The 27,090-nt window shown below is 50.6% G+C and overlaps 2 protein-coding genes across 6 annotated transcripts; both read right to left on the reverse strand.

Annotated features, from left to right (window-relative positions):
* Positions 1-122: 122 nt before the first annotated feature.
* On the reverse strand, positions 123-8,865 carry LOC133515263 (matrix remodeling-associated protein 8-like). 2 transcript variants are annotated; one of them, XM_061847648.1, is made up of 10 exons: positions 8,573-8,865; positions 6,010-6,036; positions 5,613-5,924; positions 5,069-5,170; positions 4,534-4,983; positions 761-919; positions 636-666; positions 477-556; positions 363-416; positions 123-277 (listed from the first exon to the last, which is right to left on the reverse strand). In XM_061847648.1, the coding sequence occupies exons 1-10, from the start codon at positions 8,784-8,786 to the stop codon at positions 252-254; spliced, it is 1,455 nt and encodes a 484-aa protein (XP_061703632.1). In that variant the 5' UTR covers positions 8,787-8,865; the 3' UTR covers positions 123-251. The 2 variants fall into 2 exon arrangements, with proteins under 2 accessions (XP_061703632.1, XP_061703624.1); XM_061847640.1 differs by having other exon boundaries at positions 746-919.
* Positions 8,866-8,868: 3 nt separating this feature from the next.
* Positions 8,869-16,878, reverse strand: aurkaip1 (aurora kinase A interacting protein 1). Of its 4 annotated transcripts, none has more exons than XM_061847701.1 (4): positions 16,703-16,878; positions 13,301-13,406; positions 10,814-11,247; positions 8,869-9,281 (listed from the first exon to the last, which is right to left on the reverse strand). In XM_061847701.1, exons 2-4 carry the CDS (start codon positions 13,350-13,352, stop codon positions 9,165-9,167), a joined length of 603 nt encoding a protein of 200 aa, XP_061703685.1. In that variant the 5' UTR covers positions 13,353-13,406; positions 16,703-16,878; the 3' UTR covers positions 8,869-9,164. The 4 variants fall into 4 exon arrangements, with proteins under 4 accessions (XP_061703685.1, XP_061703668.1, XP_061703694.1 ...); XM_061847684.1 differs by lacking the exon at positions 16,703-16,878 and adding an exon at positions 13,842-13,967; XM_061847710.1 differs by lacking the exon at positions 16,703-16,878 and adding an exon at positions 13,814-13,930.
* Positions 16,879-27,090: the final 10,212 nt, after the last annotated feature.

Genomic DNA, 27,090 nt, shown 5'->3' on the forward strand with positions numbered 1-27,090 from the left:
TGTGAACAAGCAGGTTACACCGAAACCTTGCCGGAAAATGAAATGTTTTACAGTACGCTGTCACAATCCAGAAAGGGGAAAAAAAAAAAAGCTTGTATAGCAAATAAGCCATTGAAGTATTTTCAGCAATGAAAGGGAAAAAGTTTTGACTTTGAGCAGAGGGCGCCTTCCTCGTTCCTCCTCCTGCGCTTTGTCAGCTTTCCTCGCGACGTCTGCGCCGGTCCCGCCAGCGACGTCTCCGAAGCGCCTCATCACTCGCACGGCTTCCCGTCCAAGTCTGCGGGAAGAAGGACGGGGGGGCGGGGGTGACGCGTTTGTTTCCTGCGGCGCTGAGCTCGCCTCGGCGTCGCGCGGCGCCTCACCCTTGTTGCAGCCTTTGCTCAAGTGTCGCTCTTTCAGGAGGTTGTTTTTGTAATCTGCGGCAAGCGCCGGTGATGTCAGGATGGGCGTTTTGGGACGGCGTGAATGCGCTTTACCTGAATTCAGCGGTTCTCGGACGCAGGCGTTCATCTCCGTGCACTCCAAGGAGATTTCGGCCCCGTTGTTGACGTTTCTCCTGCAAGCGGGGACGAAAAGGCCTTTGGTTGACAAAACCGAGTTCCGTTGGCAACCATTTTGTTTTCGCGGAATCTTACTGGCCGTATGTGTGCAGGTCGTACGCCAGGCCTGCGGAGAAGATTCAAAACATGTCAGGAGACCGCGGGACTAGATGCTAACTTCCGCCCTGGAAAAAAAAAAAACAAACCAAAAAAGCCGGCACCTCTCTTTTTACGGCGGCGGGTCAGCACGACGACCGCGACGGCGATGAGGGCCAGAAGCAGGAAGCTCGCCAAGAAGTAGCCCAAATGCTGCACCAAAGAGCCTCGATACTCGGGGAGGACGACGTTCACCACGTGTGGACTCTGCGCCTCGTCCTTCCCTGCCGAGACGGCCACGTTGAGTTCATCGTTGCGCTGCGCGCTCACCAAATGGAAAGGCCTTGCCGTTGCCTTGACCTTTGCCCTGAGATACCAGTTACGCGTTTCCGTCGCTCGCTCGCTTGATTTTCTTGCGGCGGAGAACTCAACTCCACTCGCTTCATGATCTCGTTGACGTGATGTTGAAAGTGCAAGGAAAGTCTTTTGGGATCCTGCATCCAGATTTAGGCGGCACAGTAAAGCGGTGGCCTGACAGTTCTGAGGTCCCGGGTTCGATCGCGGCCCCGCCTGCGTGGAGTTTGCGTGTTCTCCCTGTGCCTGCGTGGCTTTCCTCCGGGTGGCCACTCCGGTTTCCTCCCACATCCCCAAAAAACCATTAATTGGAATCTCTTAATTGCCCCTCGACGTGATTGCGAGCGTGGCTCTTTGTCTCTACGTACCCGTGACCCTCGTGAGGATCGGCGGCTATGAAAATCGACTATTTATATTTTGCACCGCTAATACAGACAATTTGAATAACCTTTTGGGAGAGATCCCCAATATCGGCGTTCACGCTTGAGGTTCGGTTCCGATCTACCGTGTGATTTTTTTTTCTTCTTTTCCGTTTCTTTTTTTTCCCCCAAAGTCGCAAAGGGAAAAAGCAGAGAGCCTTAAATGTCAAAACTCTTGTCGCCAGAAATGATTTCCAGAGCCATTTTTTCTTCTCCCGGGGGGGGGGGGGGGGGGGGGGGGGACCCCCTCAAATTTGATGAAGGTCGACTTCCTTCTCTTGCCTGCCTGTGGCGTTTTGATTTCCTTTCTTCCAATTTTCTACGCGTCAGGCACGTCGGAGCCTTCGGCTGCTCCGTTTGCGAGCAACGACAGCTCGTACGTACGCTCACAAACGCGACGTCGATACGGAAAGACGCATCTGGACACGTACAGCTGTGGCAAAAGTCGGCATTATTCAAAGCAAAATGGCAGCTTTCCGTTGAGCCTTTCATAAGTATTCGCACCCCTTGTGAGTATTTTGGACATTGTTTTTAAAAGCCCCCAGCAAATTCTACACAACTTTCTGTATTTCGAGTAAAATTGTCAGTACAACTTCTGCAGTGGGCCCCTTTTGAAGGTGCTGTAAGGTCATATTTTGCAAATGACTTGCTGAACATTTCATTTGTTTCTTGATTCATTTCTGCCAAACCCATTTGTTAGAATGATTGTTTCATCGCGCATTTGTTTCTATCATCCCCGCCCGAATCATTCTCTTTGCGAGCGGCTGTGTGACCCGCCGACACCTGGAAAGAGGCACAACGGTGAGGCGGACTCGGAAGGTGGTTCGGAGGCGCCGACCGCCTCGTCGGCCAAATCCAAGGCCTCTTGTGTCCCTAATTATTTGCATATTCGTCCAGCGGTTTGCCGACGAACTTGACGGTATTCAAAACGCGTCACGTGCTCGGGGAAACCCCGTTTTTGGATCTTGAAAAGAAAATGTTACATATTTCACGTCGTAGAACTCGCTGAGCCGACGCAAAGGACATTTCGGGCTACAAGTAATATTATATTCACGTCATTATTAATTTGATTTGTGATCAATTCTAGCTAGCATCATTGGGGGGAAAAACTGACAATCGTTATTTGTGTTAACAGACGTATACGGTATATAAAATGCAAAAGTACTGTGTTGTGTTTTTGCCGTTTTTGAGAGAATGACTTCATTTTCATCACTTTATTTCTTAGCGTCATGACGCCAGTCAAAGGGCACCTGCGTTCTTTGGCATTTCCCATCGTTTCTGGTGCGTCGATGAGAGCAAGCGCGTTGGTTCGACGGTGCGCAAAGGACAACTGTTCTGTTTGTTTAAAACGGGTAGCCGATCATTTCTTTAAAGACTGAGGGGGGCAACGCTCTGACACACGCCCCCCCCCCCCCCACGCCCCTTTCCCTCCCATGACACATCCACTCAGGAAGTTGAGCAGATTATACGTTCCTCGTGCACTCAGTTTGCTGCACCATTTGCACAATCGACATTGTCCCAGCTTATCACACCACTAATCACTTTGAAGCGCGTACATCTCCTGAAGTCTCGGCGTTCACCTGCTCGAATTGCTCGGGGCACCGCATCTTTTCTGTTCTCCCCTTGGGCGTGGCTTTTCTCCGGGTGGGCACTCCGGTTTCCTCCAACATCCTCAAAAACATGCAACACTGACTGGACGCTCTAAATTGCCCCCCAGGTGTGATTGTGAGCGCGACAGTTGTCTGCCTCTGTGTGCCCTGCGATTGCGACTGCGATGACCAGGTGAGGGTGTACCCCGCCTGCCTCCTGCCTGATGACGGCTGTGATAGGCCCCAGCACTTGTGAGGATAAGTGGCTAAGAAAATGGATGGATGGATGGAGGTCTGGGCCCCCGTCATTTCCAGATTACGAGCGAGCTTTTCTTGCTCCGTGACACCAAAGTGCGTACTCTCTGTCACGGTCCGTTCCCCCACCCCGGCGTCTCCGAGCACCGGAGACAAACATCTCCTGTTTTTGACATACTTGGCACAATAAAGATGATTCCGGTTCCGATTCTGATGCCGCGAACGTGCGCCGAGCACACCGTAAACATGTCTCCACCCAGGTCCGATACACATCAGCTGAGAAAATAATCGAGGCCCGGCCGAGCAATGCCTAACAAAGCGGAGCGGAGATGGGCTCCGCCGCAGCATTCCTGCACACGCGCACGGAACTTTCAGCAAATTGGGTCACGTCGACCCTCCGCCCCCTAAATTGCTGGCGCCTACTCGCCTGAAAGCTTGTAAAATGTCTCCAGCTGGAGGAATTAAAAACAACAAAAAACAACTTGGTGAATAAAATTAACCCCCAAAAGTCTTGATTGTAAATGTTTGCAATGTCTCTTGAGCGCTTGGAATTTCAGGAGAAAATGGGCAGAAAGTGAAATATGACTTCAGTGAGCAACTACGCCTATAAATGCAACTGCGGCTGCTGCTTTCGTCCTCTGCGAAGTTGAGGAGGGGGGAAAAAAAAACAGAAAGGAAAAGTCTTTCGCATTCCGAATGTCCGAAAGGAAAAACGTGCTCAAGTCCGTCTAGAGCCAAATTAGCATCTTGTAAATTTGACAGGCGACGTTGAAGGATGTCGTGAACACCATTGGCAAGTCCGAATGATTAAAAAAAAAAAAAAAAAAAAAAAATCAAGTCGCCCTGAATTCTGTGGCTGCGCCCGCTGAATTTGCTGAACCCGCACCCCGCTCGACGCTCAAATCCCACAAATACACAGAACCGCAGCACGTTTACCGCCAGCCACAAAAACACGTCCACCCCCTTCAAGCCTCCAGTGCTCCTCTGCCTTCCCTCCGCGACACGCGCACACTCGGGGCGGTGAACGAGGCACTCCAAAGTGCCAATCTGAAACAAAGATCCATTTTTGGGAAGTAGGCAGAACCAACTCGCGGAAGCGGAGACGCTCGACTTCTTCAAAAGTGGGCTTTTTCGCCCCGCCCTCAAATACGTCGGCAAAACCTGAAATGTCGGTAAACGGTGTAGCACGATCGCTCCCCAAGTCGCTCGTTACACGCTTGTGCTAATTGTCGCAGCGAAATCTCTGGATTTACTCGACAGGATATTTAGTCAAACGCTTACTCGGTTCAGGCCCGTCACTGAAGGAGGTCGGCGACGTGGCGGCGGGCGGCGGTCCCACGGTGAGTCGGAAGATCCGTCTCTCGTGCAGGCCGCAGTAGTGGTGATGCAAGTGGCAGGAGTACAGGCCTTTGTCCGCCGGCTCCAAGTCCGAAATGGACAGCGAGAAGTCCCCGAGCGTGAAGGCGTCCTCGGCCACGCTCATCTTCCTCTGGGCAAAGAGCGGCCCGTAATCCCGACGCTCGCCCGAAGCGTAGAGGTCCACCAGGCGCTCGGCTCGATCGGGGCGCACCCCCGGGGGCTGGAAGTCCCAGTGGGCCACCTGCTGCTGGTCCTCTTGGAGGCCGTCTCTCCAGATGGGGTTCCGGTTGACGCACGGCAGCACCACCGAGCTGCCCGCCAGCACCACCAGGATGGTCTTCTCTCCATCCCAGTAGCGCTTCTCCTTGTTTGCTAGCGAGTGCGAGTGAGAGGCCCTTAGAGGAGGCGCAACACGCATTTGCGCGACGACGACGACGAGAAAAAAGCCAGCCCTCACCTGACTTGGTCACGTTGAGCTGAATCTGAAAAGAATCCTGAATCTGGCAGTAGTGGTGGTGCAGATTACACGTGTACACTCCTCGGTCACTTTGGACCACATCTGGGGGAAAAAGGACTCGTGCGTCACAGAGCTCAGCAATCAGTAAGGAGACGCGCGAGTGGTTAGCGCCGCCGCTGCCCTGTAACGGGAATGCCGCGTGAAAAATCGGCCCTCTCTGACACGCAGCTATCGAACGCCAGGCCCGCGGGTTGTCTTTGGATGTTAAGGTTTCATTCATTAGCCAAGCGCATTGCATCTGTTCATATTTGCACACAAGTCTAATTTCATTTCCAGATGTGAACTGATCAGCGAGGCTAAAATCAAGGCAGCTACCGTGATTTGGGGCATTTATCTGGTCGAAGCGCGGCCCCCGCCGACAACCGCTAAAAGAAAATTGACAGCGCCGGCCGCTCCAATCCAGAACCGAGATCCGCTCCAACCTGCCCGTGTCCCCGAAGGCCACCAACGGTATCGCCAACGGAGGCGCGACGCTACGTCTTACTGTTGATGAGGAGGGAGAAGTTGCCGTCTTTGAAGGCAGAAGTCGGAATGGAAACGCGACCCTTGTTGAAGTTGTTGTACACCCTCAGGCGGGCTCCGGGGGACATATCCAGGACCCGCTCCACCGAGTATTTGGGACTGTGGCGCGCCACGTCCCAGTGCACCACCCTCTGACGGTCCTTCAGTCTGTCCCGGGTCCACACCATGCGAGGGCTTTGGCAAGACAGGACGGCCTCGCTCCCCACGGGGACGCTCACGTTCTTGGCTTGGACCGCCACACCGAGTCCGCCGTTGCTGCTCCTCTGACCCCGTGCTGATGTCATAAACACAAACGCGGCTTCAGGAAACCACCGACAGTTGCAGCAAACATCAGCTATCGGCAAAAGAACCGGTTTTACCTTCTGGGAGGAGGAGCAGAGCAAGAACTGAAACAGACAAGACGGCGAATTAGGGTTAGCCTCCCCTGCGCTAGCGGCGCTTTCGCCCTTTGCCCTTCACACATTGGAACCAAAGAAGTAAACCCGAGCTACAAATGGATTTGGATACAAAATAAATCCATCCAGTAAAACAAGAGACAGCATTCAGAACCCATCCATCCATCCATGGATGAAGAACATGCACGCTCCAAACGCTACGCAGGCGAGACCGGATTTGAATCCGGGTCCTCGGAACTGTCAGCCAGATTTGAGAGTTTTCTTTGCTAAATGCCGGTAGAGATTGTCAGCCGCGAACTTTAATTGAAGCCCGTCACAGGGTTGCCACCTCGTGGGGACGGGGAGGGATTTGGCTGCTGCCATCTGGAGGATGTTTGTTTTATTGCCGCTGTCTGCCTGCCAGCGGTGTGGCGTTTTCGCCGCGACGTCTTTACCGCAACGGCACTTTGAATTGTAAAGTGGCAAATGACTTTTGAATTCCGGCAGCAGTAAAAAAGCGCAGCCGGTTGTTTGCGTTATGCAGGGAAGAGCACACCGGATGCGGGACGACCGCCAACGAGGTAAGACGGCAAAACAAAGACATCACGGTGGAATTGGAGACACGTTAAGCGGCCATCTCGGTGGCTGCGGACGGTACTCGCACCACTTCTGGCGCTGGGGGGAAAAAAAGAGCCGAAGGGCTCGACTGGTCAAAGGTCAAAGCAAGCAAGTGTCCCATCCCAGCCCGCGAAAATTTGCCAGCCAGAAAGATGTCGAGAACGTGCCGCATAAACCACCAAAACCGTCACTTGCCAATTGAAGTCAGCGAGTCCAATCAAAAGTATGCACGACGCGTGCGATTCAGGGATGCGTCACGTGTTGACTCGCGACCACATCGCGGCAGCTGCACTTTTACTTCCAAGTACGAAGGCCGGCGTGGAGGCTTTCCAGCGGATGTCGAGCGTGCTCCAGATCCGCCCGACCGCCACGTTATTTGCGCAGTCGTGGAAGTCCAAATAAAAACAATCTTGGCTGCGCGGGGGCGCAGCTGTAATGCATTTGCCTGGCAGTTCTGAGGACCCGGGTTGGATCCCGGACCCGCCTCTGCCGAGCTTCCAAGTTCTGCCTCCGCCTGCGTGGCCTTTCTCCGGGCCCTCCGGTTTTCCTCCCACATCCCCAAAACATTGATCGTGAGTGCGACTGTTGTTTGTCTCCGTGTGCCCTACGATTGGCTGGCGACCGGTTCAGGGTGTATACCGCCTCCTGCCCCGTTGATAAATGGGATAGGCTCCAGCACTCCCCGCGACCCTTGTGAGGATAAGCGTGCAAGAAAATGGATGAATGGATGGATGGAAAAAAATATGGCATTTGTAGATCATTGTCCTTTGGGGGGGAAAAAAATAATCTGTGTAATTGGATGTGAACCCCTTATTTTTACATTTTGATATCTTTTTTTCTCTTCCAAATGAGCTTTGAATGGCAAATGTTAAGCCTGTCCACAGCTGCCTATATATACATATAATTTTTTTTTGTTTGTTTATTTGACGTACGACAGATCAAATGTTTGATGGCAAATAACATGGACAAGTTGCAAGCTTGGCAGAACAGTACTGCTGTGGTTAGAGCGTTGGCCTCACAGTTGCGAGGACCAGGGTTCGAATCCCGGCCCCGCCTGTGCGTCGTGTGCATGTTCTCCCCGTGCCTGCGTGGCTTTTCTCCCACATCGTTGGAGACTCGAAATTGCCCCGTCGGTGTGATTGTGAGTGCAAACGGTTGTTTGTGACTATGCGCCCTGCAATTGGCCGGCGACCAGTTCAGGGTGTGCCCCGCCTCCTGGCCGATGACAGCTGGGATAGGCTCCAGCGCTCCCCGTGACCCTTGTGAGGATAAGCGGCAAAGAAAACAAATGGATGATAGCTTTCTGTTTTCTTTATTAAAAAAAAACAAACTGATTACGTTGAAAAAAAAATGTCAACTGCTTTGGGGTAGGTTGGTAGTGATGAACGACTTTTTCCATTCATTTCAATTGTGAGGCTGAGCGGCTCAGAAAAAAGGATGGGTGAAATTGTAAACTTGCTTCCCTGATGAGAGCGAGGCTCGTTAGTGACGCACATCGCACTCTTTAACGAGGGGCTGCTGAAAAACGCTGACCTCTGCTTAAAAAAAAAAAAAGCACGGCTAACGAGAAACACATTGGGTCAAAAAAAAAAAAAAAAAGTCCCCATAAGCGCAAAAAAAAAAAAAAAAAAAAAAAAAAAAAATCCCCCGGGCTAGAGCGAGTCATGTTTCTTGGCAAGGTTCACAGTCTCCTTTTCTTCGACAAGTCCAACGCCATTTCGTTGGAATTCTGACCCAAAGAAGAAAAGGACGAGGACGCATTCAAAATGCAAAATTCGGTCAACGGTTTATAGTTCGATCAGTCGGGGGAGAAAAACAAAAGCCCAAAACGGCAGGGATTGGAACCGAGAGGCAAAAATCTCAACTTCGTGGACACTTTTCGATCCCAAACGTAAGCGACCCAGATTCGGCGGCGGCCCAATCGACTTACCTGGCAGAAGCGTCATCATTGCGGGCCGAACAAACGGTACCACGAAGGAGCTTGCGAGCAGAGCTGGACGTCGCGTTCTGTCGGGTTGCTGTTGCCGTCCCGGTGCCGCCGACCCGCAGTCGGCAGACGCTCCGCCTCCGCGGCACATGAAACCGAACACTGGTCCAAAGTTGCACACTTTGCACCTTTCTCGAAGGCCTTCCTCATTTTGCATTTCTTTTTTTTTTTTTTTTAAATCTCAGTGGGACCGACCCGAGGCTCGTTTGCGGGAAAGTTTTCAATAATCACACGCAACAAACATTTTTCCATCAATTTATTTTCCTCGCAAGAATGTTTTGACTTGATTGCGGCGGGCGCGCGCTTCTCTTCTCAGTCGGCTCGACACCGCCACCTGCAGTGTCGACGAGGAAGTGCGCCTGGAGAGGACTTTCGATCGAACGCCGCAACGGAGGATGACGGAGATGGTGCCGATTAAAAGGAGACTGCACACGTCCTCGGGTTGGGTTTTGTTTTTTTTTCTTCCGCTTTTCACACAATTGAGATAAACATCGAGCATCGTCCAGTGTGAAAATATGTGACACTCTCAAATGTCTCAGTCTCTTTTGTTCCCGTATTGCTTGATGAAGAGCTTTGGGGCGCTCCATCCCTCGGGAGGCTTTTTCAGGCCGGCCCGCCTCCAGATCCTTTTCAGATCCTCCTCAAAACGTTTCTGGGGAGGGGGAAAAAAAAAAAAAAAAAAAAAAAAGTCAAGGAATTGCACAAGAGATGACGGCTTCCATATTCGGGCTCACATAAATGAATACACACTCAGCTTTTAATATGCACAAGAACAATTTCCCAAATGTGAATGACGATGATGAAAGTCAGCAGGGGTTGCATTCTAGTGAACCTTTCATTAAACAAACAAAAAAATAATAATTATTGGTATGCTCAAATTTTAAAAAAAAGTGTGCGCGCTAATTGCACAGAATTTTGTACTTTGTAGAAAATATTGATTTTGAAAGGAAACAAGATCTCTTGTGGGCAAATTCATGTTGACAACTGTACAGTGGATATTAGAAATTGACCCCCCGTCTCCCATTGAAATGCAAGCTTTTGTTATACCAAAAAAAAAAAAAAAATTCTAAACTTTTCCACCATTGTTGGGAGCTGCATAACAAAATTAATTTAAAAAAAACTTTGAGCAAGGGGGAAGTAAAACTGGACAATTGAGATGCGCAAAGCCTCTTAGAAGTGGGAATGTGATTTTGTTCACAATTATTCAATCACGTTCAAATTCTTCTTGGATGAGAATCTGCTCACGTTTGGTCTCGTTGGAAGTGCGCTCGCTTTTCCTTCCACGGACGACGATTTGGAACTCTTTATACATACAGGGGAAACCCCCCCCCCCCCCAACACACACACACACACAATTTGACCAAAGGCCCAGTTTTGGATTTACAGATTCAATGCCCCCCCCCCCCCACTGATTTTTGAAGGGTTCTTGGTAATTTCACTTTTGTTATACTTCATGATCGTCTTCACATGGTATATTTAGACAGTGATTTTTTTTCTTCCCCATGACTGATTCCGTCAAACAACTTGAAATATGCCATTAAACAATAACCCCCCTCCGCCCCGTGGCCACAAAAACGACAAAGCAAAGGTCTACTGGAACATCTGAACTTCATTTGTGGTTCATCCCCACATTTTGGAAAGGTCTCCACCCTCGGCCAACCGCTTCTCACTTTTAAGAGCTCTATCGGTCATAGGTCACATGACCGATGGAAAAGGTTTAGAAATGATGGACATTGCTCCCACTTTTTCAAAATTTATTGATATATATATATATATGTCTCAAAATGGGCGTCGTCGACTTAATTGTCTGCTGTCCGCATTTTAAAGACTTGTGAGGATGCATCAGCAAAGGCGAAAACAACACCAAGCGCAATCGCTTCTTATCACCCACCCATCCAATTTCTTAGCTGCTTATCCTCACAAGGGCCGCGGGTGCGCCGGAGCCAATCCCAGCTGTCAACAGGCAGGAGTTACCCCCTGAACTGGTCGCCAGTCAATCGCTTGGCACATCAAGACAAACAGCGGCGATGCAATTTAGAGTGTCCAATGAATGCTGCGTGTGATTTTGGGATGTGGGAGGAAAACCGCAGAAAAGCCACGCAGGCACGGGGAGAACATGCAAACGCCACGCGGGGGCGACCTCCGAACTGCGAGGCCGACGCTTCCCCGAAGTCCAAAACGTACCTGCTTCTTCCTGCCCCTGCTCTCCCGCACTCTCCTCCTCAGGAATTTAGTTCGTTTGAGCAGCTTCTTGTATTTGTGGTGGTTCATCTTGCGCCGTCGGATCTCCAGAACGTTCTTGCACCGGAGGGGCGTCGTCGCCGCCGCGCCGCCCTCGTCCTCGAGAACGGAAACGCTGGCGGGCGGCAGCACCTTCTCCTCGGGCCGAGCCGACTCCGGAGGGAGGGCGTAGCGCAGCGAGAGCCAGCTCTCCAGAGGACTGACCGACAGCTTCCGAGGCACGAGCGCCTCGTCGAGCTCCGGCTCCAGCTGGACCCAGCGAGGCGGACATCTGTTGTCGGCCGCGGTCGAGTAGCATCTCCGTGTTTTGTCGAGCGACGAGCGGCGCGCGGCGACTGCTGGCCGCGCGCGTCCGCTTACAATTTCTCCATGGAAAACTAGTCACGGAAAAAAGAACGACAACACGTCAAAATGCAGCACACTAATCCCTGACACGAGTCGCCAGAATCCAGAAACTGACCCCTGACACGTCTCAAATTGGTGGCAACTACAACGCTACTTTTCTTTTAGTCAGGGCACCAAAACAGCAAATGGCTGAGTTTCATGGTTTTTTTTAAGCTAATCACATGGCTTTCAAAACCATTGTGAATATGCAAGCAGTAGTAGGCCTGTCACCGGAGCACCGGTTTGGTAAACCAGGGGTTGTGGGTTCGTATCCCACCGGGGGCCTCCGCTCCCTGAGAAGGCTCGCGTCAGGAAGGGCATCCGGCGTCAAAATTGTGCCAAACACATACGTGTGCGTTCATCTGAGATGACACGCTGTGGCGACCCCGAAAGGGACGAGCCGAAAGAAACGCAGTCGGCCTGTCACCATAATTGCTCTTTCAACTTATCATTCAAAAGAGAGAATCGAGTCTTAATTAATGCGCACGCAGCGAGCCGACAGAGCTGAACGGCAGCTAGCGTGGTCGTGGAACACCAGCGGACCGGTACCGGTTTTGCCTTAGTCTGGTACTCTACATTCTTGGTCCTGACGCGGCTGCACAGATTCGTACAACATTGACACTTAAGGGAACGTTTAGTGTTTGCTGTCACAAGTCAGCGAGCTAGCTCGCTAGCGAGCCAACAAGCTAGCCTTCGAGCTAACGAGTTGCGCCGAACACGGACGAGGGAAAAAGCGCCGCGTTAGGCCCCGTGAACGTCATCTTAACCCAGGCCGAAAAAGTCATTCAGCCAGCGAACGTCAACTTGTGTTCGGCCTCGCCTTCAGCGGACCGACCGGACGGGAGACGGCTTTCTACGGCGACTTTTGTCATTTTCACTTGAAGATGAACTGTTTCCATGCGACCCGACGTATTTCCATGCACCGAAATTAACTGGAACGTCCGCGGCACGTCTATTCTCAAGATGGGCGTCTGTTAGTTGGGATGAAAAAAAAAAAAAAACAAAAAACGCTTGATATAAAACATGCGTATTTTAAAAATAAGATCTTCGTGGAGACCAAACATGCGCAGATTGATCTTTTCCAGTTTCCTTCTGAAAAACTTGGCTAAAGGAATTTTTTTCACCCCGCCCCCATGAAACCAAATGAAATTCTATTTTTTTTTCCATTTATTTCAGCTGAGTTATTATTATTATTTTTTTTAATATATGCAGGGATTTTCATTCGGTTTGGGCTTCTAAAGCGATTCTAATCGGAATAGAAGGCTCCGTGTGAACCAGGGGACTCTTGCAGCTCTTTATTCTTTGTTTTCCGGCTATTACGGAAAAGACCAAAGACAAAAGAGCGGCATGCAAGCGGATCGTTTCGGCTTGAAAAGTGGATGACAGCAATGGATAACAACACCCCCAGACAATTTTAAAGAGAAAAAACAAAGGAAATAATCGTAGTAAAATAAATAATAGCACTGATTGAAAAGCAGTACATCAATGATAATAATAATATGGGCCAGGGTTATTATTCATGATTTCAGAGGCATTTAACAAAAGATTGTTTATCGTTATATTTTGGGGGAAAATCTATCATTTAAAAAAAAAAAATCTATTGTGACAAACCGAGTAGCAAAACAAAATGTTCAAAGTGCAGATGAACACTATGAACAGTTTAGACCAGAAAAATACCAAAAATTCGGACCCCACAGCAAATGCATTATAGAGATTACGCTTCATAAAAAAACAAAACAAATAGGTTTTACATTCTTTGCTTTCAAGAAAATGCACAGGACGTTCCTCATAACTTCCACTAATATTCCTGGTGAAGATTAGTTTCTTCCTAACATACAAAGCAAGTCAATGAGTTGCGGGTTATCATTTCAAAATACTTTCTCGAGACAAAATTCCTATTTAGACGGGATTTAAGCTTTTCTTTAGGGCATTGCGGAAAGCGTTTTTCAGCGAAGAGCTGGGGAACACCAGTAGGTGAATTTGTGCCAGATTAATTTGACATGCATTGAATAGGAAAAAAAATGTAAACTTTTTGTTGATACTTACAAGTTGCCCTGTGAAGTAGACTCACGCGAGGGAGGAGTTTTGACGTGAACATTGCCGGAGAGCATCAACGTCGAGTCATCGGGAACGGGTTGCTCATACAAATTTCCTGCAGAATGATAACAATTAGGAACACTAGTTACAAATATGCATATGTGTGTACATTGAAGCGAACGTTCAAAAATCCACAACGCCTGACGTATCGTAACGTCACGTTAAAACAACTCAAAGACGAGTATTTAGAGTGTGTTTTAACATCAGAACAACGAATTTGATGAGGAAGAAGCTGTCATTTATGTCCTTACGTTTCGCCTCATAATAATAATAATAATAAAATATAGCGATGGATGGAATGGGAGCTCAAAGCTTGCAGCTCTGTTCCGCTTTCCGCTTGACCCCGTGCAAGCCAAATGTTGCTAATGCTAAGCATGAACGCAGCCCGCAATTTGAACAAACGTCAAGCGGTCACGAAAGCTTTTGGTCCACAAATTGTCGGCGTTAATGTAATTACGTAACAGTTGAGCCGGTAAAGGTTCTACTTGACCTGAAACGAACAACGACCGTGAGCGATGAGGGGGAACGTTTCCAATGTGACACACCGCAGACTTTTTCCGCTGATTGTCACATCAATGATCCCCACTTCCGGTTTTTCAGAAGCGGCAAGGGTTCCGCTCAATGACCTAAATACATTTTTGTTGTACGTCATTGTGCTCCACGGCTTTGACTTTTTCTTACTCCTCATTTTATCTATTGATACCCGTTAGGATAGGTTAGGTTTTTTTTTTTTTTTTAATCTAGAACAACAAAACCAGCAATTATATGTAGTTTATTTCGCAGCGGAAACTTTTTCCAAGGGTCGAGAGAATGCTGGAGCCAATGATTCAATTATAGATCTTCACAACGAAGCTTTCCATACATGTGTTTTTCGCATACTTTAAAAATGTACGTCTATTTTTGGCAGCTTCGCATTTTGCTCGTGTGCAGACTGCGAATTGCCTTCTCAACACTTTTCCATCAGGGGGCGACAAATATCATGACAACTCCAACTCCGGAAAAGCGGACCAGGATAGTCAGCCTTGGATTTTGGTGTTGATACGTGGCGAAACTTCCATCCATTCAATCCTGTTCAGGGTGGCGATTTGCGGCCCAAATTGCTCTCCAGTCAGTCACAGGGTACACACGTGTAAAACCCAGACGCCCACTCTCACTCATATTCTTCACCTATGAGAACCCGAACCCGAACCCGAACCGAGTGGGAATCGAGCCCACGTCGGCCGCACCCGAGTGAGGCAAATGCACGACTTCATCGTCAGTTGAGCGCGTAGGAAAAACACGATGCAGTAAACTCTCAACCTTGAAAATGTTAGCAATCAGCAGACGTTTACACGACCGTGTGAGTGCGTGTATATTGACCTTTGACCCGTACCGCTCTCGTTTAAAGGCCTGCGCGTTAATCTGTCCTGTCAGGATGAGTTAGGGCCTTATCTGGGCGTGAGTACTGGAAACTATTCCGTCTATCAGACGAATACTTTGCAGGTGTGTGAAAGAGCGAGAGAGAGAGAGACTGAAACGCAGCCGTGACCTGATGAGAAATTTTCTCAAATGATACTTCATTTTACAGTATACCCTGCAATTCATAATTCACGAGAGTCGTCTATGTGAAGACACTGACTGTGTTCCTGAAGGGTTTATCAAATTAATCTAAATGTCAATATCCAATTTATTTCTGCAAATCTGGGCACGTTTGCATTTTCAAATATTCTTTGGAAATCACAATTGCCCAATATCACCCCCCCCCCCACCCCCGCCGCCTCCCTCTTTTGGAGTCACATGACTGAGCAAATGTAAAACGATAAAGTTCTCCAAATAATTACTTGAGCAAGACATGCATGCAGTGGAAAAAACTTCTCAACTGAAGTACCAGGTAGCTGGTGAGTAACTCAATATTTTCGAAACAAAACCATCCATCCATTTTCTTTGCCGCTTATCCTCACGAGGGTCGCGGGGTGCGCTGCAGCCTATCATCTGGTTGCCAGGCAATCGCAAGGCACTCAAAGACAGACAACAGCCGCACTCGCAATTTAGAGTGTCCACTGAAAGTTGCGTGTTTTTGGGAGGTGGGAGGAAAGAGGAGCGGCCACCCGGAGAAAAGCCACGCAGGCACGGGAAAAACACAGGGTGGGCCGGGATTGAACCCGGGTCCTCAGAACCGCGAGGCCAACACTTTGCCAGCTGCTCCAGCGTGCCCTAAACAAAAACACGAATATCAAACAGACCGATAAATAGAAAGGCGCAAATTCAGATATTGCCCAACAATGTAACGTCACCTCAAACAATAATAAACGATTACAAAATAAATTGGTTGAAGATCACTCGTGGGTACGCTGGATTGGGCAAACAAAGTCGCGTGAAAGATAACGCGAGCAATATTACACTATAAATTGTTTCCAAAAAAAAAAAAAAAAAAAACCTTTTTCAGTGTGTGCGGTGGTTGGCGCCGCTCGAGTACCACAACCGACTTTGACATCAAGAAAGTGCGACAAGAGTCAGCGAGCAACGAAAGGCTGACGGCGATCTCGCAACGACGGCACTTTTGGGGGTCAAAAAGATTCATTCATTATAATCATCATAAAAGTATCATCGTACGTTAGCTGCTTAAAGAAGTTGATTGCAAGAGTGAATGAAGCTGCTGATCGGGATGCGGAGGCTCGTCCAGGGTTTTGCCCGCTCTTGGTTCTGGCAGCGTGAAAGTCCTTTTTGAATTCTGATCGTAAGAACCTAGCATTTTTCATCAACTGCCAAATGACGACATGATCCGAACCAGAATGCTGAAGAGGGACAAACTCGCTGATTTCTCCGATTTCCAAAAGTCAAGCGAGACATTGAGACCGCACCCTCGTTGGTGTTTTTCCGTCATCTGGAAATGACACAAACAGACACGAGCGGGCGCGGCCAAGACGAAGCCGAGTCGTAAACAGATGGACAGGCCGACACTTAACGTGGTGTTTGTGCCTCGGCAGGCGCAACCGCTGCACATTTAGTCTCTGGGGTCTGTTTTGTCTTGTTTACAATGAGGAAGACGGACAACAGGCTCAACTTTACGAACTGTCGAGACGGGAGCTTCATGGCGCTAATGAGCGTTTTAGGCCATTCAAAAAAAGCTCAGAATAATCTCGTACTGCACAGTCAAATGGATGCACGTGGCTACCACTCGCATCTCTGACCAAAAGCTAGCGCTAACGTGCACGAGACACGGACCGAACGGAACGCGGACCGCAGACAAGCCGGACGGTCGGGCCGCTACGTCGGCCGCGAGGCATATCCGTGACGGAAAGGCGATCGATTTGATTTTGTATTTTTTGGGCATGTGCAATCGATTCCAAATATGACGGGCGATCAACTTGCCTGACGATGTCACGAGAGTGCTCACAGAGTCATCGGCGTAGGACTTCAACATTTCAGCTTGAGCCTCGATTTGTCTTCAGAGCACGCCAATTACTTTTCCAGCTAAATTATCACTCGTGCTTAACCCGCTCAATGAAATTAGCAGTGCGAGGCTGCATCGTGCGCACGAGAAAGTGATTGACGCCCTGTTTCATCTGCTAATCACTAACAGGTTGTTCCTTTCACAGCTGCGGGACGAGTTAAATTATGAAATGAGTGTGTGTAAAAAAAAAAAAAACAAAAACAAGTGCAATTACAATTACAGTTATAAAAGTCCGAGTATCGATGCTATTGATTAGCCTCTGTAGACCATTTTGCAACACGTGTTCGCATCAGGCTAGCGGGAACATTCCCAAGGCGGTTGTTTTGCTGTTTTGAATCCACAACGTGCAATTGTCTGTTTGACAGGGAGCGGCGCCTCGAAGCGGGGGGGAGAGAAGAACTGTTCACTCGCTGCCAAACTGCTCTTCGTTTTGAAGCAAGTTGAGTTTTCTTCCACCGACAGCGAAACAGTTGCCCGAACGACAGTCCACAAGTCGGCTCAATGATATCTCAAGGCGCCACGGATACATATTTGCTCTTATATCGCGACTCCATTTCTTGAAAAAAAAAAAAAAGAGCTCGTTGTCGCAAAATGAAACGTAATCCTCCGTAATTGGCTGAAAACGGGCTTGGGCTTTTTCCCCACGCGGTGACTGCGGAGGTCCTGTTGAAAAATAATATTTAGCGCTCCAGCTTTGGTGAAGCTTCCTAACAAAATTCTTGTGACAACATAAAGAACATACAGTACGCATGTGTTTTATCTCCTTGGCATCTTCCATTCGGGAGACATTTGATTTTATTTCACATTCCTGCAGTTTTATTGATCAAAATAAAACATTTACGAGAAATAAAGCCGTCAAGTCTTGAATATCTTTATAGCGTAAATTATGTGTCAGCACATATTTCACGCGGCGCTCTCTAATACTTGACAGACTCCCTCGCGTATTTTCTTCTGGAGTGTGACCATGCAAATGGGGCCAGCGCGCACGTCGGCATCCTTTTGCCATGACGGAACACGACGTGGGGGGCTCTCGTGCCACGTTGCAGTGAATGACTTGGATCTGGCACACAAGTGGGGGTCCTTGACTCCGTGATGTCGTTTCTCAGAAAGTCGGACGTGAGCGAGACGCCACCGAGGGGAAGGAGATGGCGATCGGGGCTGCACGCCGCTGGATTGGGGTCTTCCTGTCAGTCAGGTGGTCCGAGGCCTTTCATGACTTCTTTTGCTGCGGCGTGGCCATTGTGTCATCAGCGAGATGGCGTGGGCCGCACTGTGCGCACGTCTGGGTCCGCTCGCATTCTGCCCTTTCTACAGAGTCCGAGCGCTTTCTGCTGCCGCGCGATAACGTGCAAAACCAAACGGAAATGGAACTGCTCCACACTTGCAAGCTTTCACTCTGGATGTTTTCCTCGGATGGCAAAAGGCACCTTTCGTCATTGATTCGATGATCGGAGCGCCGCGGTTTCATATTTGGTCTTGGGATTTTTAGAACTAGCGAGTCCAGTTATTCCCGAAGAGCAACCCTCTTGGCTTTGCAGCGCAAAACAACAATCTCGGGTTTGTTGTGGTTGAATTCAAGTTCTGCTCCTGGTCTGTAAGCCATGAAACGGGCTAGGTCCCGCAAACATGAACCAAATGCTAAGAATGGAATATAAAGGCAGCCGGGCTTTCGAGCTCGCAGAGTCCGAAGCAAACGTGGCGAAGCAGCGTTTAGCGATGATGACGTTGCCAACAGAGGGGAGGTCAGCACCGAGTGGGAATGTTTTGAAAGCATTTTTAGATACTATTTCTTGCACGTTGTTTTGAAATGCTCACGTAAAGCGGATTGAGTTACATTGTCTCTGAAGTGCCCGAGATTAATAAAGACAAATTTGCTTTGCTTTAATCCTCCTCAGACTAAGACAAAGAGGATTTTCAATACACCCCCCCACGCAACAGGCCTTTTCAGCACTTTCAACTGGTTATTAATGCGCAGAAATAACTGGCGACATGGGGCTGGACCCTGCTTTATATTTGATGATTTCTTTGCTGTGTAGTCTAAATGTGTAGCAGAGAAGCGCCATTTTGAAAATGTTGTGCTTATTTTCTGGCAGCAAGCGAGCACGTCGTGGGCCTGTCGCTCGCTCGCTCGCTCGCTCGCCGGTTTCACGCCGTGTTCTCCGAGACGGCAAACGGGTCGGGTTGGATGGACGCTTTCTACCTGGAGGGCCGCGTGATGAGTTGCCCCGCCGACTGATAGCGTCGATAAATAACGTAGGATTCACGTAGACCGGCCGAGGGGCTGAAATTACACGGAACCAAGAGGGTGATGTTTTCAAGTGGTATCCATCAATCTGACTTTCTCAGAACTTGGCCTGAAGTTTGCAGTGAAAAAAAAAAAACTCTTTCCAAGGTGGACAGAAGATGCAAAGAACTGGATTTTTTGTTTTTCGCTGGGTGACGTGCACGTCCGTGTCGTCACAAGCACGGAGCTCTGACGGACGCAGCGGTAGGTACCCGTGGTTCGGACGCGAGCTGCAGACGTGGAAAAGGGCAGCCGGCCGACACGGGGAGGGCGCGTGTCGAGTCCGTGTGAGCGTCAGCTAGGAAAGGTGGGCCCTCGCGAGCGCCGTGTCTTTGTGTTTTCCCTCCCTCATCTTTGGAGGCTTCCTTGCTAATGCTGCTGTACTTTCTCACCTTTGACTCTGTGCCCGTACTTTCTCACATCCCTCCCTCCTCTTTTTGTTCCGCTCAGGGCGGCAGATCTCAGGGGAGCAGCTCGGCCTCAGGTATAAATCTAGCGCGGCGCTGACATTTCACGTTCTCTGGTTCTCATTTGCACTTGCAATCGGTCATTGCGGCGCACTTCTCCTTCCCTTTCTTCCCTTCTCATCCTCACCCTCAGGAGATGCCAGCAACACTTCTTTGCGTTGAAAGGATGCTCAGTCCTTAACAAACACCCAAAGACAAATCATTGACTGAGGATGTCACCCCTCCCCCAAGGGAAAACGGCTCCATAGATGCGAGACGTTTAAATCGGACAGCAGATTCCATCAAACAAGAGGCCTTGCTAAAGCCGCTAAGCTTTTTTTTTTTTTTCTTCTTCTTCTTCTTGACAGCAAAATATCAATCTTTTGAGTACCCTTAAAGTCAAGCAGAGCATCGGGATAACGTCATCAAAGTATTTGTGACAATTTGCAGCAGTGCTCCAAACCAGTCCATTTTTTTCCCATCCTCGCCGTCGTTCTGCGCTTTCCTCTCCCGTATCAGCACGATTGGGGAAACCGCTTCAGCGTGGTGTGGACATGTTTCTCAGTCTGCTCCAGGGCGCAAAAGGCCACACTTCCACATCCATCCATTTTTCTTTGCTTATTCTCACGAGGGTCGCGGGGAGTGCTGGAGCCTATCCCGGCTGTCGACGGGCACCCTGAACTGGTTGCCAGCCAATCGCAGGGCACATGGAGACAGACAGCAGCCACACTGACAATCACACCTCGGGGCAATTTAGAGTCTCCAATTAATGTTGCATGTTTTGGGGGATGAGGGAGGAAACCGGAGAAAAGCCACGCAGGCACGGGGAGAACATGCAAACTCCACACAGGCGGGGCCGGGATTGAGCCAGGGACCTTAGAACTGTGAGCCCAACGCTTTACCAGCTGCTCCACCGTGCCGCCCGCATATAAACTATGAAAATGTCAAATTGCCATCAAAAGGCAGCGTGCGGGATTTGTTTCTGAGCGTCATGTCAGATCTTTCGCTGTGTGTCGTTTCTTTTGTCCTCTCGCCTGAAAAATCCTCTCAATGCTGGATGAAGCCGTACCCTCCGTCCCGAATGGATTGTCTACCAATGAGCATTAGCTGCCGACATTCAGTGACGACCTTTCAATGTAGCAAAAGACAGAGGACCCAAGGACACAAGGACCCAAAGACCCAAAGACCCAAAGACCCAAGGACCCAAAGACCCAAGGACCCAAGGACCCAAAGACCCAAGGACCCAAGGACCCAAGGACCCGTACCCTCCGTCCCGAATGGATTGTCTACCAATGAGCATTAGCTGACGACATTCAGTGACGACCTTTCAATGTAGCAAAAGACAGAGGACCCAAGGACACAAGGACCCAAAGACCCAAAGACCCAAAGACCCAAGGACCCAAAGACCCAAGGACCCAAGGACCCAAAGACCCAAGGACCCAAGGACCCAAGGACCCAAAGACCCAAGGACCCAAGGACCCAAGGACCCAAGGACCCAAAGACCCAAAGACCCAAGGACCCAAGGACCCAAGGACCCATAGACCCAAGGACCCAAGGACCAAAGGACCCAAGGACCCAAAGACCCAAGGACCCAAGGACCCAAGGACCCAAAGACCCAAGGACCCAAAGACCCAAAGACCCAAGGACCCAAGGACCCAAAGACCCAAAGACCCAAGGACCCAAGGACCCAAAGACCCAAGGACCCAAAGACCCAAGGACCCAAAGACCCAAGGACCCAAGGACCCAATGACCCAAGGACCCAAAGACCCAAGGACCCAAAGACCCAAGGACCCAAGGACCCAAGGACCCAAGGACCCAAAGACCCAAGGACCCAAGGACCCAAGGACCCGTACCCTCCGTCCCGAATGGATTGTCTACCAATGAGCATTAGCTGCCGACATTCAGTGACGACCTTTCAATGTAGCAAAAGACAGAGGACCCAAGGACACAAGGACCCAAAGACCCAAAGACCAAGGACCCAAGGACCCAAGGACCCAAAGACCCAAGGACCCAAGGACCCAAGGACCCAAGGACCCAAAGACCCAAAGACCCAAGGACCCAAGGACCCAAAGACCCAAGGACCCAAGGACCCAAGGACCCAAGGACCCAAAGACCCAAAGACCCAAGGACCCAAGGACCCAAGGACCCATAGACCCAAGGACCCAAGGACCAAGGACCCAAGGACCCAAAGACCCAAAGACCCAAGGACCCAAGGACCCAAAGACCCAAGGACCCAAAGACCCAAAGACCCAAGGACCCAAGGACCCAAAGACCCAAAGACCCAAGGACCCAAGGACCCAAAGACCCAAGGACCCAAAGACCCAAGGACCCAAAGACCCAAGGACCCAAGGACCCAATGACCCAAGGACCCAAAGACCCAAGGACCCAAAGACCCAAGGACCCAAGGACCCAAGGACCCAAGGACCCAAGGACCCAAAGACCCAAGGACCCAAGGACCCAAGGACCCGTACCCTCCGTCCCAAATGGATTGTCTACCAATGAGCATTAGCTGACGACATTCAGTGACGACCTTTCAATGTAGCAAAAGACAGAGGACCCAAGGACACAAGGACCCAAAGACCCAAAGACCCAAAGACCCAAGGACCCAAAGACCCAAGGACCCAAGGACCCAAAGACCCAAGGACCCAAGGACCCAAGGACCCAAAGACCCAAGGACCCAAGGACCCAAGGACCCGTACCCTCCGTCCCGAATGGATTGTCTACCAATGAGCATTAGCTGACGACATTCAGTGACGACCTTTCAATGTAGCAAAAGACAGAGGACCCAAGGACACAAGGACCCAAAGACCCAAAGACCCAAAGACCCAAGGACCCAAAGACCCAAGGACCCAAGGACCCAAAGACCCAAGGACCCAAGGACCCAAGGACCCAAAGACCCAAGGACCCAAGGACCCAAGGACCCAAGGACCCAAAGACCCAAAGACCCAAGGACCCAAGGACCCAAGGACCCATAGACCCAAGGACCCAAGGACCAAAGGACCCAAGGACCCAAGGACCCAAAGACCCAAGGACCCAAAGACCCAAAGACCCAAGGACCCAAGGACCCAAAGACCCAAAGACCCAAGGACCCAAGGACCCAAAGACCCAAGGACCCAAAGACCCAAGGACCCAAAGACCCAAGGACCCAAGGACCCAATGACCCAAGGACCCAAGGACCCAAGGACCCGTACCCTCCGTCCCGAATGGATTGTCTACCAATGAGCATTAGCTGACCACATTCAGTGACGACCTTTCAATGTAGCAAAAGACAGAGGACCCAAGGACACAAGGACCCAAAGACCCAAAGACCCAAAGACCCAAGGACCCAAGGACCCAGGACCCAAGGACCCAAGACCCAAGGACCCAAGGACCCAAGGACCCAAAGACCCAAGGACCCAAGGACCCAAGGACCCGTACCCTCCGTCCCGAATGGATTGTCTACCAATGAGCATTAGCTGACGACATTCAGTGACGACCTTTCAATGTAGCAAAAGACAGAGGACCCAAGGACACAAGGACCCAAAGACCCAAAGACCCAAAGACCCAAGGACCCAAAGACCCAAGGACCCAAGGACCCAAAGACCCAAGGACCCAAGGACCCAAAGACCCAAGGACCCAAGGACCCAAGGACCCAAAGACCCAAAGACCCAAGGACCCAAGGTGAGCCGCTTCAATCGCCAAACGCTCGTAGTAGCAGTATTGCACGTTTCCAATCGTAGTTCAGTAAACAGCTGTCACGAAACATCGGAACGGGGGTAGGACCCAAATGCAGGACTCGGACGACGCAAGGTAGTTCAAGGAGAAACGTTTCTTGTATGCCGAGGTCGGGGATCGAGCAGGCAGTCCGGTGCAGCAGCGGTAGCTGGGACGTCGGGCGAAGAGAGAAGGTGAGCGGGCAGGTCAGGAGTCGGTACGCAGAGGAACGATCAAAGGGGTCCGGCTTACAAGGTCGGTCGGAGAACAGGCGAGGGCCGGTACACACGGGCTGACGATCGGGGATAGCGGAGCATGAAGCTCAACGAACTGGCGGGGCCCAGTCGTCATCGGGGTGATATAAATACACGGCATAATCAGGCCGCATGAGGCGCAGGGGTGCGCCAGCCCGGGCCGGAGCGGCGGGATCATGACAACGGCAAGTCCAAAACGACTCAACAGCTCAACGTTTTGATTTCCAGATCGCTTGCACGAACAACCGCCGTGTTTTACGTGAAAGACGAGTTCAAGTCAGAATACCATCACAAGTCGTGACATAGCAAGAAGTTATTTTCCCAAGAAGTGCAGAGTTTTCCTCTCTTCGTAAACGACAAGATCGAAGCGTCGTCCATTAGCCGGGAACTGAAGCGCGCATGACATCACGCGCTAGACCAGCTCCAAGCTGAGCGGTTGAATGCAAACAAACAACTGCCGCTTCATCCGTCGGCGAGTAACGCACACGTTCAGCAGGTTTGGTTGAACTCCCCAGTCCCGTTGAGACCTCGCTCTCGTTTCACATAACTTCATTGTAGCCCCAGCGCTCCCCCGGGAGCCATTCTTTGCCCGACGGACGTCTCCTCGCGATAGTAAAAAGTTCGAGGGGAACCGATATTGTCTGCTTAATGAAGTAGCACGGCCAAAAGGCCGCAAGAGCAAAATGGCGGAACGTGTAAAAGAAAGGAAAAAAAATAACAGCGCTCTTCGAGACGGGCTGCCTGCGGCGAAAAAAACAACAAGATTGCAAGCAACCTTGACAGCAGTCCCGAATGGGTTGGCGCCGCCCAAAATGGACGTGGAAAAAAAAATGCTGGAAAAGTAAAAACGAGCGAAGCGATTGTACCCGTTTGCCAACCCCCAGGCGCCTCTTTTCAAACACCAACAGACAGAAGACGTACGAATAGGATGATGAATATGATGGGACGGGACAACACGCTCCAAAGGTGTCCAAAATCTGAACGAAAACATATTGAGACGAGACAACGCGATCTCGGTCCGGAGCCCTGACGCGTTGACCCCCCAACGTGCAACGACTGCTCTTCTCTGGTGTCAGTTCTGCACTGGGTTAAGCCCAAGCCCAAGCCCACTTCCTGCACAGCTTTGCGCCTTCACTTTCTTTGGGAAAACAACAACCATGACCTACGCATAAATGCAACCGCATTGAAATCCCCGATTGTCCCCGTTTTTACTCAAGGCCCAAACGACGGCCAACTGCGCGCTTCGGACCGCCAACCGACAAGGCAGAACCCTTACGAAAGAAAATGGGCTTAACGGTTTCAAAGCCATAAACTAACAAGTGACGTCATGAGCTCCTTCAGAGTTCTGTTCAGATGGATTTGCAGAGAGGCCGCCGTCCAGCAGCCAACACATGGGCAACATTTCACTCTGACAGCCCGGGAAAGGAGGAAGCCCGCTGCCAAGGACACGCCAGTCTCCGCAACTGGCCGCAACAACACAATAACGGCGTACAATATGTTGTTTTCCAGCGTCGATCTTGGCGAAGGCTCCGTTCGTCAGCCGCTCAAGCCGCGTCTTGACTGACCGGCGAGACGTTTGGATGCGACCGACGCGCCTCGGAGCCTTCACCGATCGAGAAAGCTTTTTGCCTCCCCGTTGGACGCATCCTGACATTGCAACGCTCGTAGAAACGATCCAGGGAGTCATCGGAGTGCCGCCGATCCCGCCCGAGCCGAAATCGAGACGGCTGCTTTCTGCGGGATTTGACATGGCGGGAAATTGAAGACGAGCGGGATCTTGGCGGGGCTTCTTTCAGACGTGCCAGTTTTGACCTCGGTGACATGGAGAGAACAGGAAAATGGAAGCGCTTCAGGTCCGGGAAGTAGGCTAGCCTCAAATGGAAGTTGACCTCCCGATATTTCCATTCCCGCTCTTGACACAGCAGGGGAAGACGGTCAAAGGTCAAGACTGGCGACCGTCTCGCCCGGACGTCCGTCACGTAAACGTCGTCCGCGAGTGTCCGCTCGTCTGGTCTCAACTTCCGGCAGCCTCGTTTTACGTGCTGCACCCGCAAAAGCTAACCCATCGCACGTGTGGAACAATATGCCGGGTTCAAATAGTTGAAAGTTGTTTGCGCGCGTGTTATTGGAATATAAATCTCCGGCACCATTTCAGCAGTCACCCGTGAGACAGTTTGAAAATGCTTTCAGGCATTTCATCTTGGGATGAAGGCTGGACATGAGTTGCCGTTGCTTCTTTGCGCCAGCCAGTCTGAGCCCCTCCATTTGTCTTCGGGCTTCAGAAAGGTTGGCACTGGAGATACGGGGACCAGTGGGGGTGACCGCCGTGCGAGATTCCTTCACCTCCGTGTGTGGGTGTGTGCGCGCAACTAACCCTCATTTGATTTTTATACGCTTGTGGCTAACAGGAGCCAGATGTAGCTCTCTCCAGGGAGCTTGCCGTCGAAATAATCCAGGTATTTCTCTTGGAATGAGACGTGCGCCCGTTGTACGCAACTTTCATCGGTGCAGTGACGTTGTTTGTGTCCACAGCAAGTACAAAAACGCCGGAAACCAGGAAGTCTCTTCGGTACTCTGCCGAAGCGCCGTGACGACGTCGCCTCACGTAGAACGGAAAGCGAGACCCAAAATGAGGAAATCTCATTTTGCTTGCAGCATATTCACCACTGCTATTCTTCACTGTTGAAAGAATGGCGTTGTTATCGGGGCGCAAAGGCACAGCAGCGGCAGAAGGAAAAAAGAGCCTCGTTCAGGGGCTGAAGCAAGAGTGCTAATTGAAAGCGAATGCGTCCGAGCTCGGAGATGGGCCGCGTTCCCACTTGGCTTCCACTTCAAAGTCCCGGCCTGGCCTTCTCCAGAGCACCTGTAGCCGTTTAAAAGCTGCCCTCATCGCTCGGGGCGCGGAGGGACCCGTCCCGCGGCGTCGAGTCCGCGGGGCCACATAAACCCCGAAACACCAGGGAGCCTCCGCGACTTCGCGGAAGAACCGACGTCGAAGGTCAGGGCGAGTTTCCGAGCGTGGCGCTCTGGGGCCACGACCTTCGGGAATCTTTTAAGGGAGTCGGCAAAGGCAGGACAGTCGGAAGATCCAGGTCGAACCCGTTTATTTTCAAGAAAGAAAGAAAGAAAGAAAGAAACTCGTGGTGGGCTGTTTGCGTGCTACGCCAGTGTGTGGAGTTTCCCCGGGCACTTTGGAGTCCTCCTACATCCTTAAAAACATGCTCACAAGTGGCTGGGGACCAGTCCAGGGGGTACGTCGCATCTCGCCTCACTTCGATTGCTGGCTCGTCAGCCCTTTGCCATCTCTCATCACAGACAGACAACACACCGTACTGTACGTATCAACTACAAGAACTTTCCACCGCAAGTTAGACGCCACATACCGGATCACGCTTTGTAACCCTGAAGCCGCCCAGTCAGAGCCACCGCTGGTCCATTCTTTGCCGTGTCTATCTACGGAAGACTCATGAGTAAGACCCCAGTCGATCTTGTCTGTCTCTGCTCACCATGCGCACCGCCGCCCTCGCTCTCCGTCCCAGCAGTTTCATGAGGCACTCGATCACCGCAGGTTGCACTACCTTTGGTCAATCTTTTCCATTTTTCTGCCCCAAACAACCGGAACACGGCAA

The sequence above is a fragment of the Syngnathoides biaculeatus genome, chromosome 2 (assembly GCF_019802595.1).
Source record: "Syngnathoides biaculeatus isolate LvHL_M chromosome 2, ASM1980259v1, whole genome shotgun sequence".
NCBI classification, from domain to species: domain Eukaryota; kingdom Metazoa; phylum Chordata; class Actinopteri; order Syngnathiformes; family Syngnathidae; genus Syngnathoides; species Syngnathoides biaculeatus.

Bases quoted from the DNA above. Each gene is read 5' to 3' on its own strand.
- LOC133515263 (XM_061847640.1), bottom strand. From the start codon at position 8,786: ATGCAAAATGAGGAAGGCCTTCGAGAAAGGTGCAAAGTGTGCAACTTT. The intron at 5,171-5,612 runs GTAAGACGTAGC...TTTTTCCCCCAG, and splicing joins CTTCTCCCTCCTCATCAACA to ATGTGGTCCAAAGTGACCGA. The intron at 557-635 runs GTAAGATTCCGC...CCCCGCTTGCAG, and splicing joins GACCTGCACACATACGGCCA to GAGAAACGTCAACAACGGGG.
- aurkaip1 (XM_061847701.1), bottom strand. From the start codon at position 13,352: ATGTTCACGTCAAAACTCCTCCCTCGCGTGAGTCTACTTCACAGGGCA. The intron at 11,248-13,300 runs GTAAGTATCAAC...TTCCGTGACTAG, and splicing joins TCTACTTCACAGGGCAACTT to TTTTCCATGGAGAAATTGTA. The intron at 9,282-10,813 runs GTACGTTTTGGA...CCCCCTCCCCAG, and splicing joins GCAGGGGCAGGAAGAAGCAG to AAACGTTTTGAGGAGGATCT.